Source organism: Brachyistius frenatus, unplaced genomic scaffold, assembly GCF_029030835.1.
Source record: "Brachyistius frenatus isolate BFR_SWC_R1_liver_20210118 unplaced genomic scaffold, ASM2903083v1 Contig_32, whole genome shotgun sequence".
NCBI lineage: Eukaryota > Metazoa > Chordata > Actinopteri > Embiotocidae > Brachyistius > Brachyistius frenatus.
This window is the reverse complement of record NW_027210631.1, coordinates 3,336,382-3,351,375: the sequence shown is the minus strand read 5'-3', so window position 1 is coordinate 3,351,375 and position 14,994 is coordinate 3,336,382. Positions and strand designations below refer to the sequence as shown.

General features: G+C 43.2%; 1 protein-coding gene across 1 annotated transcript; it reads left to right on the top strand.

Annotated features, from left to right (window-relative positions):
• Positions 1-987: 987 nt before the first annotated feature.
• LOC138621820 (serine/threonine-protein kinase 38-like) lies at positions 988-13,362 on the top strand. Its single transcript, XM_069700149.1, has 14 exons — positions 988-1,331; positions 7,109-7,248; positions 7,733-7,784; positions 7,940-8,062; positions 8,320-8,403; positions 8,866-8,989; positions 9,205-9,359; positions 9,583-9,685; positions 9,837-9,898; positions 10,145-10,262; positions 10,732-10,855; positions 11,315-11,410; positions 11,508-11,599; positions 11,984-13,362. The coding sequence occupies exons 2-14, from the start codon at positions 7,121-7,123 to the stop codon at positions 12,106-12,108; spliced, it is 1,386 nt and encodes a 461-aa protein (XP_069556250.1). The 5' UTR covers positions 988-1,331; positions 7,109-7,120; the 3' UTR covers positions 12,109-13,362.
• Positions 13,363-14,994: the final 1,632 nt, after the last annotated feature.

Below are 14,994 nucleotides of genomic sequence, written 5' to 3'. Positions count from 1 at the left end.
ACTTGACCTTCCGGTCTGAACTGTTCTTTGCTGTGTTTTTGTCAACAACACAATGTTGTCTGTGACAGTTTTGTCATCTGCACTTTTCCTGGGTAATTCTTCGCTGCGTCCACCTGTTCTTTGTCCTAGAGACCTTTGGCTCTACCAGGAAATGACAGATTCCAGATGGGCGATTGCATTTCTAAGCACCACGTGGTGGGATTATTGGAGGAAACACTTCAATTTCCTTTTGATTTTTTTTTTTTTTTTTTTTGCATTGTAACAATGTTGGAATGTGAAAACATAATGTTCAGTCTAGTTTGAACAATGAACACGTTGTATGTATTTGTGGCCACAAAAGCAGTTATCTTGCCTTAATAGAAAAACCTCTTAGGATATAAGTGCGGTCTGTCGGTGGGGCTCTTATCATATGTTATGGTGTTTTATTGTTGTAGACTTGTGTAGTTTATAAAATATCCAAAGGGCTATTAAATAGAGTTATGCTTCATTAATTGTACAGTAGTGACATTTTATTGTAGGTAATTCATATAATTTGGTCTCTTAGTCAACAGTATTCATTAAAAACCGGCAATTTGTATTTTGATCTCAATATGACCTTTTATTGACCTTAGTCAATATGGTATTGCTTACTTGTGAAGAAACTAAGTTTTAACAGTAATATGTTTGTAATTTTATTCTCAAAAAGCATCACAATAATATTTGTTATCTTATTAAGTGTGTGCATGAAGCGCAACCACTAAAATGATGTAACAACGCTTACAACTACTATATAATGTATTCTTTATAGCTGCAAACGCTTGCTAGCCAACTGAACCTGCGTCCTGGACCACAACGATTGCGGGGCGATTCAGATCTTCTCATTGGCTGTTCTACCTGTCACTCTTATACACATTCCACATATGATTGGACGTAGGAAAACACAGGTCCCGTTCGTCATTGCTGATTGGTTGGCACTAACGTCACTCGGGGTGATACGCCGTTGCGTTGCCAGAGCGTCGGATGGGTCCGACGGTGTCAGGAAGCAGCGCCGGGTATCTCACGTTTTACAGCTCAGACAGAAAGAGGGCAAGCGGTGAGATTTGGGGTCACGGGCACAAATGAAGAAGGACAAATATGTGTAAATGATTTCAGGTTAGGTGTTTGTCAACGTCAGAGGACTTGCGTTGTGATTTGACGTTGATATCGGCGATGTTTACCGTGCAGCCGGACGGGTTCCTCTGAGCCGACAACGGAGCCGAAATATCGGGCAGAAAACCACGTAACGCTTCATCCCCGGTACCTGGTGGTGGGCTGGCGGCAGCCAATCATTGACTCTGGAGCAGGACACGGAGGTAGGCGAAAAAACACTTCTCACTAGAAGCTATTTCTCTCTTTTTTTATATATTATTATTATTTTATTATTATTATTATTATTATATTATTCATCGCTGTGATACGAAGTGACACAGAGACGTAAAGGGAGGATAGCGCGGAGCTAGCTCACGCGACACCGCCGTAAACTGAAATAAAAATAAACCCGCGTTGTTGTTTAAAGTTGTCCGGATCTCCACCGTGAACATCGTGTTGTTGTGAGCCGGGGTGGCGGATGGAGGCTTGACGGGGGTGGGGTGGTGGGGGTGGGGGTGGGTGGCGTCAGTCTGGCTCCAGTTGGGGAAACACCGGCTAAGCTAAACACTAAAACGTTGTTACTCACGAAAACAAACTAAAAAACAAAAGAGAGATTCACATTTGACCTTTTATTTTGTTCACTTTTAATTTGACTTCCTGTGGCATTCATTTGGACAGAAGATATGTGAAATGAATGCCCTATTTGGTCATGTCTGTCTAATTTAAGAACCCGATGTTAGGGATGTGGTTTAATAATTCATACACACTATGATTTTACCATAAAATAAAGGTTCTTGTGACTTTTCAATGTAAATTAAATGTAAATTAAACATAAAGCTCAGGCCCAGACTACGTTATTCTGGTGTCTAAGCTGTGTGTGTGTGTGTGGGGGGGGGAGACATCAACTTTTCTAAAATGTGAACATCTTCAAGCCACTTACAGATAAGCTTCAACTTCAGCCAGTCAAGAGTAAATTAATGTGTCTGAAATCTCAAATCATATTTTCCCAGCTTTTGGCTTTTGCTAAATTCCCTTGTGTGTGTGTGTGTGTGTGTGTGTGTGTGTGTGTGTGTGTGTGTGTGTGTGTGTGTGTTGCCCATTCCTCTCCTTGGCTTCATGACTGAGTCCTTTCATTCAGGAAGGAAAGGGTTTCCTGTCCAGTCACTTACAGTACTTAAAGGGTGGAGTGTGTCTGCGTCTGTCTGAAACTCACTAACTGAAGAATTTCACACCAAAATGAGAAACCAACATTTTAAGGTGGAAAAAGTGACACTTTGGATTTTCTTTATTTCAAAGTAAAAACCTAATCACAGTTTTCTTTCCAGACTTGTAGCGTTGAGAGTCTCGGCTCTTCATCCGACAGGTCGGATGGTAAACATCAGTGTGCCAACGTGGTCATTGTTCTTTCATTTCGTTGGTTGTTGACTACTTGAATACTCGTCCAGATAAACTCAGAATATTTCACAGATCTCAACTTTTTCATGAGGAAATATATCCTTATTTGTGATTTAAAGAAATCTTTGAGGATTGTTTATTATGCAGAGAGATTGGGGACATTGGTTTTTTTGAAGGATGTATTTCTGTGGTGTTGTTGAAATATAATCTTCCAATACTTTGAACATTTATAAAACCGTGTTTTTCATCTCCATTTTTAGGGGTTTATGTTATTATAGGAAAGATTGAAACACCTAGTATGGCCAGGTACCATTATCACGTTATATATCGTATATATTGTGTAATTTAGATGGACTGTTCCTTTTAATAGCAATGGTTAAAGAAGTATTTACATCCTTTACTTTTGTAAAAGTACCAATACTACTGTCTTAAAATACTCTATTACAAGTAAAAGTACAAAAGTGTCTGCATCATCAAAATGTACTGAAAGTACCTAAAGTAAAAGTATTCAATATGCAGAGTGGCCCATTTCAGAATCACATAATATAATATAATTGAATTTGAATTATTGATTTCTTAATGTGCACTTCACTTTAATGTTGCAGCTGGAGGATATTTGAATTACTTTGTACACTGCTGGCTAGCTTTATTTATAATAATTCAGCCTCATTTATTAGTTAATTTGTATTTCATAATAATCAAAATATGCAAAATAACTACTAACTTGATTTTTGAAATAAATGTAGGAGTACAATGTTTACTTCCATGATATAGTGGAATAGAAATAGGAAATGGCATAACAAGGAAATACTTCAGTTTAAGTACCTCAAAACTGAACACCGGGTTTAGTACTTGAGTAAATGCACGTAGTTACGTTCCACCTCTGTTTAGCTGTTTCATAAGACACCATCTGTACTGGCCCCATTTGTAGACGGTAGTGTTGATGGCCTGTTTTAGGCTGCATGCTCATGTTTCTAAATGGCAAACCTGCGGTTATGATGCCGTCCTTATAAGAGCCGGTCGGCCACGTTTGTTTCACGGCGTGAATCCGAGTCCCTTCGGGCAGAGCTGAAGGCCTGACTGGCTCAGCTGTGATGCAACTGTTTAAATGATGCTTAATTTTCCACCTTGAATACAGGCACCAAACTCATTAAGACTGTGACGCATGGCTATACAGCTCATTATGAGGCCTCTTTGGCAGGAGATACTCTCTCATTTCACAACAGGAGGAGCTGGATTCCATGTAGCTGCTTTTTTGTACACGAAGGTTATCCAGATTAGATTGTTAGAGATTAGACACGAGTCTGTATTTTAAAAGTTCTTGCAGATGGGCTAAATAAATCTGGAACTCATTTAACATGATGCAGGAATAACATCTCAGTCCTCAAACGGTGTTGGAAGAACCGAGTGGTCTGGAGGAGAATTAACAGGAATATTTGAGCCTGATAACAACATGTTGGACTGAGATGAGTTCAGCTGCACTCGAGGAACGTGGCTCTGTTATTGGGTACGTTGGCTGAGTAACACTGCTGCTCTTTTCTTCTATGACAAATACAAATGTCTGCTGCAAGAAGTCCTCTTCAATCAGCCTAACAATAACAGGACCTTCATATTTGGTAAAATTGTCTTACGAAACACTTTTTCCACTTCAAACCAATAAATTACACTCTCTCCTTAAACTCCCATATTATCCAATGCAATAATATCTCTGGTGAGATATGATTCAAATATAATTTTAGAGTTACTGTAATCCAGGCTTTTTAGGCTAAACACACACACACACACACACACACACACACACACACACACACACACACACACACACACACACACACACACACACACACACTTTTTCCTTCTCACCCAAAACACAAACTAATGGTTGCCCAAACTATGTGATGCCCAATCACAGGCCGGTCAACAACAGCCAATCAAAATAACAGAATAATAGTCCGGGGCCGAAGAGGAAGCTGCAGTGAGAGAACGTCCTTCAGCTGCATCATCTCAGTGCTGCACTGCTCAGCATCCTCACACATGAAGCCTGAGTGTCTCCGTATGAGATGACCTCAATGAGCCGTTTCTAACCAGAAACTACAGCAGCCCCTGGACGAGCTGTTAGCGTCCTCGTGGTCTGGTACCTTCTCCAGTGTTCACCACAGCTCATCTCATACGGCCCGTGTGAGTTCACGAGAACTGGACAGTCTGCTCGTGCTGCTTTGTGTTTGGTCAAGACGGTTATTTTTATTGGTGGTCTGCGTTTCCTGGACGTGTCGCGTCCATGTAAATACTGCAGACACAGACCTCAGTGGCTCGGTAGCCGCGGTTTACCAGCGCTCCTGTTTCCCTCCGACTGCAGCCAGTTTGCAGCAGCGACTCTGATTTCTGTCAGAAGTCAGGAAGCGTCCTGTTGTTGTCGTATTGTTGAGGCCAAAACGGGAAAAGAACCGGTGACTAGACGAAACATGGGTCCTATCTCTGGGCTGCAGGGCGCATTTATCTCTTTGTCAGCTAATCAAGCCCATTCAGGCCTTTCTGATGGCGAATGGCTGAGATGTTTTGATGATATACATCCACCCTCTGTCTTCCTCCTGCCGTTACATAATATGCTCACATATGATCCTGTTCATATTCTATTCATTGAAGAAAAATAAAATTAAACTTCCTCTAATAGTGCTCTTTTACATCATTTCTGTTCGGTTGTTTTATTCTAACAACCTCCTCCAGCTTGTCTCCACATCACGAGCATGCATGTTTCTTCTGCCCTTTGTTGTTTTTCTTTCCGCCCACACGATGGCTGCACATCAAATTCAAGATGTCAATATGAGTCCTCTTTGAGAAAATACCTCCCAGATGAGCTCTCATAGAAACACTGATCATTTTCTAATCAACTACAGACCAAAGTGCAGCTCTGATGTGACGCATTGTGTTTGCAAATGAATGATGGGCTCGTTTCTTCTCACCACAATCACCATCCAATGTCTCCTCAGCTAACAAGTACATTTCCAGGATCTTCTTCATTTGCTTTTGTTTTACAGTCAGCAGCTTGATCCGCTAAACTGTAAATATGCGAAGGACTGAATGAATGCTCAGAAAAGTCTGCGGAGATTTCTCCAATTAGTTCCTGGAATAAAACCTGGCAGACCATGAGACATTCAGCACATGATTCCCCGTCTCTGTTCTGGAGTCGCAGGAGTATTTCTGTATCAGGATGTGACCCGGGCAGCTCCCGTTAGTCCGCGGTCGAGGGATCTGTCCCAGAACGGAGCTCACTGACTCGGAGACGTCCCGATCATTCACTTTTAGCCTGATTGGCCTCGTAGTCAGAAACTAAATGGGAAGTTTCACATCATAATTGGGTAACTTGGTGCATTGAAATGACGTGTTTAACCGTGTTTTGCTGGAATTCGTTACATGTCTCGGTCCAACATTAGTGTGTGTGTGTGATGTGTTGAAGCTGTTCAGCCAGTGTTGATTCTTGTGGAAGCTGCGCTGCTCCGATATTGGTGGATTACCAATATACTGTATTGATATTTATGGCAACCGACAAATAAGAAGAATTGTTGGGCAGAAATATCTGAGATCATTTAGAAATTGTAAACCTTGGTCACACTTCTTTATTTGATGGCTGAATTACATCCACAGTATATTTTAGACTGATAATGTTTACTGTACTGATGACCTGAACTCAGTCAGCTGGGATTAGATGGATGATGGGTGGATGGATGATTGATGGGTGGATGGATGTGGATGGATGGTTGTGGGTGGGTGGATGGATGGGTGGGTGGATGATGGATGAATGGATGATGGATGGGTGGATGTTTATTGTCGTAAATATCTTTGACACTAGATTTTTTTTTTGTAAAGCACTAACACTGATTGTTAGTTTTCTTTCGGAGGACATGAATTAAACCTGAGATTCAGTTCGACTGTTGTTGTTTCTGCTTTTCGACTCACTTTTAGATTTTTGTTCAGGAAATACAATCCGGTGCTGCAGGAGGAACTTCGAGGCCACAACATGTATCTCTGCACGGCTGCTCTGTTGGGGCGCCGGCACCAAAGTCCACAATCATATTACTTTTTCCATGAGGCCTTTTTGTTTTCTCATTAGAATTCATCCATCAATACAGAACTGCATTTTAAGAGTGTACACATTTTTCTCCAGTATGTGTACGCAGTGTTGTTGATGCAACAGTCACTATTCACATTGGTGTTGTGTGATCGTATAATTGGGCGTCTCACCTTCACATGTCAGATCAGATGATGTCCGATGTGTCAACACAGCTTAGATGTGAATACAGATGAGTTCACTCTCTTTTGTTTGTGGTCAAAACCACGTCACGTTCTTGTGGAAAACAAAACGACTTGGGAACAGAAAAGCTAGTGGGATGCTATTTATTTCATCTCTTTAAAAAAAAAAAAAAAACGATCTGATTTGTTGACGACATAGTAAACTTCCTCCATCTACATCCTTCAGGTGAAACTGCTTCCTGGCAGAAATATTTAGTGAAACGGAGGCAGCACATATCCAACAGTCAGTGGTTCAGCAGGTGAGAGGACCGACGTACACAGCCTGATGTCTCTTTGTTGTTCTTACGTCGACCTCCAGGATAGTGTGGCCATGACGGGGGGGACTGCAGCTGCCCTTCCCATGAGCAACCACACCCGGGAGAGGGTGACCGTGGCCAAGCTGACGCTGGAAAACTTCTACAGCACTCTGCTCACGCAGCACGAGGAGCGCGAGATGAGGTAACGCTTCCCGAGCGACGATGAGATCCGATCCTTCTTCTGACCTAAATATAAAACCAATATAAAACCACCAGACCTGCATCTGGAGATTAATCAATGATCTTCCAGGCCGGGCGGCATTTTCTGAACATAAAGAAAGTATTTATTCTTTCATGGTCACCTCATGCAGCACCAGTGGTTCAGTTACTCTCTTGTTTAAAGTGTCGTGTGGAAACGATGCAGAGAGCTTTTCATGCAGGCTGTGAACACAACAAAGGCTTCAGAGTCCCCGTTCACACCTCTGCATAAACTGGGAGGGGATTCATCTCAAGATCTTAACACCTTTAGGTCATATAGTCTCTTCCTGGTTGTTTACAATCCAACATTTCTCACTTGTATTTTGTAAAAAAACCCAAAAAACATTAGATGTTTAGTCCGATTTTTTTGTGCACTATTTGGATTTTTTTGACCTTTTTAAAGGACGTGTTGTGTTTTTAATTCCCAGGCAGAAGAAGCTGGAGAAGGCCATGGATGAGGAGGGTTTACCAGATGAGGAGGTGCCGTCTGCTTCCTCTTCTCGTATCAAAATGTGGCAGAAGATGTTCTTGTTTTCTTCCCATCTTCCTCAGAGAACTCAGTCTCTCTCTCTCTCTCTCTCTCTTTCTCTCTTTCTCTCTTTCTCTCTTTCTCTCTTTCTCTCCGTGTTTTGCAGAAAGTGATGCGGCGCTCTCAGCACGCCCGTAAGGAGACCGAGTTTTTGCGACTGAAGAGGACGCGACTCGGCCTGGACGACTTCGAGTCCCTGAAAGTCATCGGACGAGGTGCTTTTGGAGAGGTACGTCAAAAGAAGCATTTGTGCATTTCCATCATAACTGTGGTGTCTGGAAGTGAGAAGTCCAGAGACGGCCATCAGGAGAGTGTGTGGTGTTCGTGGTGTTCAGCATCTCTTCACCACAGTATCAGTTTCATTTCCTGTCTATCACAGCTTTGACTCTGTAGAGTGTTGTGCTGCGTTCAAGCAAATAAATTACAGTCAGGTCAAGTACAAAAAACACTTCACGCAGTAATTGTGACCGTTGTCGTCTCCTTCAGGTGCGTTTGGTGCAGAAGAAAGACACGGGCCACATTTACGCCATGAAGATTCTGAGGAAAGCCGACATGCTGGAGAAAGAGCAGGTCGAGTATTCAATCGGCAGCACGGCTGTCAGGGATGTGAAGGTGGACTGTTCAAACTGCTGCTGCTGCATTCAGGACCTCGTATTGTCAGAGCTGGGTACCGAACTGCGATACTTCTATGGCACCGACCGAGTTGCTCTGAAACTACACGGTGTATAAAAATCGGGACATCGGGAAGCTGGAGCGTTTGTACTTGCATGTGAGGCATCTGTTAACGGTAGCTCCAGAAAACAGCCTTGGTTATTCTCTCGCCCGATAAACAGCATGAAAACTAAACATTTGTAGCATAATGTCTCATGTCATTTCCTTTTTCTTGGATTTTATAAAATGGACATTGAAAAGAGTCATTCAGGAATTGTTCAAGAACTGGTACTGAAGTCCAGGTACTGGCACTGGTACCAGTACTACACATTTTAAACGATACCCAGCTTTCGGTGTTAATTATCTACCTTCTCCCTGCAGGTCGCTCACATCCGGGCAGAGAGGGATATTCTGGTGGAGGCGGATGGCGCCTGGGTGGTGAAAATGTTCTACAGCTTCCAGGACAAGAGGAACCTCTACCTCATCATGGAGTTCCTGCCTGGAGGTTTGTGCTGATACGTTAAGATTGATCAAAGTTAATAAGTTCTCGATCGATTGCTTTTACATTTTTAGACTGACGTTAAGTGTTCAGAAAACAGTCGACAGGGTGAAACACGAGTCTGAGAAATCTCAAATCTTTGATGTGCTGCGAGAGACATTGGTCCGCAGGGAAAATGTTGGACTGTTTCTAAAAGTTCTGACCTCCGACCTTGTTGCCAGGCGACATGATGACGCTGCTGATGAAGAAGGACACTCTGTCTGAAGAGGCCACGCAGTTCTACATCGCAGAGACGGTTCTGGCCATCGACTCCATCCACCAGCTGGGCTTCATCCACCGAGACATCAAACCCGACAACCTGCTGCTGGACTCCAGAGTGAGCACACACACACACACACACACACACACACACACACACACACACACACACACACACACACACACACACACACACACACACACACACACACACACACACACACACACACACACACACACACACACACACACACACACACGACAAAAACAGAAATGCAGAGAAATGTCCTGACTGAGGTGTAAAACTGCAGATTGTGTATTGAATGTGTTTTTGCTGACAGGGACACGTGAAACTGTCCGACTTCGGTCTGTGTACGGGACTGAAGAAAGCTCATCGCACCGAATTCTACAGGAACCTGACGCACAACCCGCCCAGTGATTTCTGTGAGTCAGTAATCTCACATCCACCAGAAATTATAGGAACTTCCACCAAAATCCATTTTCAGATGATCATCAACAGCTTCAACACACAAAAACACACGCTGTGACGTTTCACCTGCGTTTCTCCTCCCTTTACTTTTCCCACATCTTTCAGCCTTTCAAAATATGAACTCCAAGAGGAAAGCAGAGACCTGGAAGAAGAACCGGAGACAGCTGGTACGACTTTACTGAATGAAAGCAGCGTATAAGAAGGAAACGGCACGACACGCTGAATGGGGAAATAAAAACACCACGAAGTAGCTTCCTGGTTGAAGCGCTAGCTGACGTGCAGCCTCGTAAAACTTTCAGGAGTTTGATTTGATTCATCAACATGAACGTTGTCAGATTTGGCGGTTGAATTGATAATATGTTTGTATTTGCGTGTTGGAGCGCTCACCTCCCGTCCTTCTGTGTGACTTCCAGGCTTACTCCACCGTGGGAACACCAGACTACATCGCTCCCGAGGTTTTCCTGCAGACGGGCTACAACAAGCTGTGTGACTGGTGGTCTCTGGGTGTCATCATGTATGAAATGCTCATCGGTGAGCATCCGACCAAACAGAGAGCCAAATCTCATTTCTCACTCACCAACAATTTATTTCCCAGAATAAAATCCACTGATTTAATGACGCAGTAGCTTCAGAAAGGATGAAAACCAGCAACACGAGGGAGGCTGCCGTTTCAAAATAAAAGAAATGAAAAATCCGCCCGCGACAATCCAACGTTAGCGCTGCGATGTCATACGTGACGTGATGAGACGCTACCCAACGGGCAAATATTAGATCTGGAATATTTTGATTTTATTTAGAAACGGGCTGATGGGACCGACAAACAAGCAGCTGCCAAGCGTAGGTAAATATTTGAAGAGCTCGGTAGCGAGACTAAACGGCTGCATGAATAAATGAAAGGAAACAAGCCGGCTCTCCGTTATCTGTCATCAGCCAGGTCAGCTTCGCCTGTTCAAACACTTGGTGACTTTCAACTCACCTCAACATGTTCGTGTCTCTTCAGGTTATCCACCGTTCTGCTCAGAGACGCCGCAGGAGACGTACAGGAAGGTGATGAACTGGAAGGAAACTCTGGTCTTCCCACCTGAAGTTCCCATCTCAGAGAGGGCCAAAGACTTGATATTAAAGTGTGTCCTGCACGTTTACTAAAGATACATGAATCACTCTTAAAGCCAAAACCCCAAATGTGAGCTGCTTTACTGTTAATTGAATCTCCGTGGATTTTCTAAAACACTTAAGAAGTCACGATGGACTTTTAAGTGTTTTCTGTCATTTTATAAGTGATTAATCCAGAAATCATTTCGGTTAATGGATGATTTAATTTGTTCTTTGTTTGTGTTCATGCTCTCTATATGTTTGACTCGAAGCTCAAATATGCATTAAATACATGAATACTGTCCCACTAAACCACAATAATGACTTGAAATTTAGCGTTGTATTTCTCTTGTCTTTTCTTAGAGGAACTCTTTTCCAATCTCACGTGACGTCAAACCTGTTGTACATACGAGCGAATAACCGATCCTGTTGTCTGCGTGTAGATGTAAAATAAACCGTTTCATGACAGATCTGCTGCGTGTCCGTTTCAGGTATTGCACAGATGCTGAGAACCGGGTCGGAGCCGTGAGCGTGGAGGAGATCAAGAGTCACGCGTTCTTTGAGTCGGTGGACTGGGAGCACATCAGGTACGCGCTTTCAGGAAAACACCTTTTAGTGCTTAAATGAAAGGCAGCCGGCCTCAAAACGCAGCGTCTCTTCTTTCTGTCCTCGATCCGTCCGCAGGGAGCGGCCAGCCGCCATCTCTATTGAAATCAAGAGCATCGACGACACCTCGAACTTTGACGAATTCCCTGAATCGGACATCCTCCAGCCAGGTTTGTCATGAAATATTTTGTTGGTTTAACTGCAGGAAAACCCCTGATTAGTCGACGCAGCACCGAGTCACGAGACCGACCGCGCATGAGTCGGGAAGATACTCAACAAAAGGGAAGTTATTGAGCTGAAGACACATTGAATTTTATATTTGTAAGTTCTAAGAAACAGCAGCTCCTCTGTTGATTATTCTCAGTATTATTATTTTCAATATGTTTAGCTGCTGTTATTTACAGTGTTTGGTCTGCGGTGCCCCCAAGTGGTCATAAAGTGTTTTTGTGTGTGTGTGTGTGTGTGTGTGTGTGTGTGTGTGTGTGTGTGTGTGTGTGTGTGTGTGTGTGTGTGTGTGTGTGTGTGTGTGTGTGTGTGTGTGTGTGTGTGAACAGCCAACGCAACGGAGCCGGACTTCAAATCGAAGGACTGGGTGTTCCTCAACTACACGTACAAACGCTTCGAGGGCCTGACTCAGCGAGGCACCATCCCCACATACATGAAGGCAGGGAAGGCCTGACAGGTCGCCACGGGGACACACACACAGACGTTTACGGACACAGGGTCGGGCCGCGGAGCCCCGCTGGTGCTGAAGGCTGCGCCGCCAGCCTCTCAGTCTAAATTTAACCCTCATCACAAGTTATTTAGGATCCGCTCAGCCGCCGCAAGAACGGCAAGAGCTCGGAAATTAAGGAGCGTTACCGCATTACCTCGGTTTGTTTATATTGTATACACGTTGCCGTCTTTAGCCATAGCTCTCAGGCCAGCTCACTAACTACGACACTAAAGCAGCATATCTGCATGTTCAGCGGCGTTTTGCTTCTGGAGATGATTTTATTTTATTTGAATTTTTTTTTTTAAAGGGCACGGCTGGAAAAGCGGCTTGAATACAAATCACTGCTTGGACATCTTCACAGCGATAGTTTCTACACTGGTGGTTGAAGTAGCTTCAGATGCAAACTGGATTTCTGCTATAAAGACGAGCTGGAGACACTGTAGTCACACTCGGGATGATTGATGAGAACAGGAACAGCTCCCCGGTAGTCGCCCGCTCTGTTACAGCTAAAGGAAAGTCCCAGCATGATTTCCAGTGTTTTGTTCGTCTGCTGTGTTCTCCAGACGGCAGCGCTTAGATTTAAATTGTGTTTAAATCGTATATAAAAAAAAGAAAAGAAAATAGATTTCTTTTAGTTCGTAGGAGCGTCTTGTTTTGGTTTGACTTGGTTGTGTTAAAAAGAAGGTGGATCTTCTTTCTTTCATGTCCGAAGAGAAGCTGCTGGTCTGAGTTCTTCTCGGTAAAATGCTGCTTCGTTAAGAGCTGATGGATGAAAGCTCAGCGTTGTTTGTTCTGTATTTACCACCTGATTACCGGCTGGCCTTCTACACACACTTTTAGCATCGCTGGGTTGATGCGCCTCTCTAAAATATACGGTTCGGTTCACATTTCGGTGTTCGGTTCGATCCATTGTTTTTGGTGAAGTCTGGGGAGAGATCATTTTAATACGCTTATCATTTACATGTGGCAAAAAAAAAAAAAGTGTTTTAAAATTGATTATAAGGAACTTAAACATTCTCCAAGTTAAATATGTTCAACGTCTTCTCAATACAAGTTTCCTCTGGAATCTTCATCATCATCATCATCATCAGGTTAACATCTCTGGACCAGATAACACTAATAACATCATTCAACCATCACTCTCAGCTGTACTCTGCTACTTAGCTGGTGCTAATTAGCAAACGTCAGCACGGCAAACACGCTGAACACTGCTGACGTGAGCGTACAGCGCCGGTCGAGGGCGTCGTGGAGCCGCGGACGTGGACGCAGCTCCACCTGTGTGCAAAGGAAGGAAACGAAGTGACTGATGTGGTTCTCGTCATCCCTGGGGATGGATGAGGTTTGAGCTGAACGCCTTTTCAACCTAAAAGCTTTAACGGCAGCGACTGAATCGAAACCCGAAATCATGCTGGAACCTTTAGCCGCGGTGTTGGTGATCGACGGGGAGACGTTGGAGGAGCTCAGCGGGACTCTGACGCTTCTCCCCCGGAGGAACCGCTCGTTGCCCGGAAACACGTGAACGCGGTCGACCCGGAGCTCGACGGCCGTTACTGCTGAGCGGGTCGTTTTGTTCAGATCAGTGATTGATGTGTTTCCCTTCATTTGAATTCTAATCAGTTCAAGGCCCAATCACTTCCTTCTTAGATGGACAAAGTGCCTTTTTAAATAGCTGATAAATTAGCTTAATCAGAAGGCATTCATTAAAAAATAAATTAAAAAAAGATTAATAATAATAATAATAATAATAATAATAATAAAGCTGCTTGGCTGAAGAAAAGTATCAGCTGGGGAAACTGAAAGATAAACAAAGGGAAGAAGTAACTTTGTAAGTCAATTGAAAGCAGCAGTAGTTTCTGAAAGTAGATATAAAGCTGTGATGTGTTTAATGTCTGCAGTGATAAACAGAAGAAACAGAGGCTGCAGGTTTTTATAGCTTCCAGCAGGAGGCTCATAAAACAAAGCAACTCATTCAACAAGGTGTCTTCGTCAATAACGATGGAGCTAAATAAGAAAATGGAAACTACATAATAATAGTGTGATAACACGGTGGATCTCGTAGACGTGTGTTTTGTTCCTGCAGTTTTTTGTTTGTTTTTGTTCACTTTGAATAGAGTATCCACCGGACGTATTATTTCTCTCCCCCGTCTTTCTCCACTCGTCCATCTCGTCTGTGACTCGGCTCAGCGCTGAAAATGACAAAGAACTCTGATCGTCACGTGTCGCGATCTGAACACAAATCCAGCCGTAGCTGTCGCTTTACTGCACTTAACTTCAAACTACCTTTAAAAAGAAAAACAACAACAACAACAAAAAAACACCTTTTCAAGAGAGCTAAACTGGGTTCGAGAAGAATTTTGCCATTTCTATTTCTACACTTGTGAGAAAATGTGTGTGAGGACGGATGTTTTTAAGTGTCCACAGGCAGGAGGAGCTATAAAAGTACATACAGGGACAAGGAAACAGTTCAGCTGTAGCCATCGCAGGAATCCCATTTCAAACTGCTTGTGGTGCTATTTCTGAGAGACTTCTATATATAAAATGTAGGTGGTCTAGCAGTTTGAGTGATTCGTTATGAAACCCCTCTCAGCAGTCTTTTATTTGGTCCGCTCGTTTCATCCTGGTCGTCCTGCTGAGAATCTGTCGGCCTCGAAAACACACATCAAGACTGAACAAATGTACAAACTCCGGTCGACTGCTGAAGGAATCATGTGTATGTTTTATTTATTATTTTTCTTTTGTTTTTGTAAAGGTGTTAATAAATTGGACTCCCGCTAACATTCAATATATTTACAATCGGATGATTTTGATGTTGTTTTACTGGAGATCTCCAGCTTTTGCAGCAGACACAGA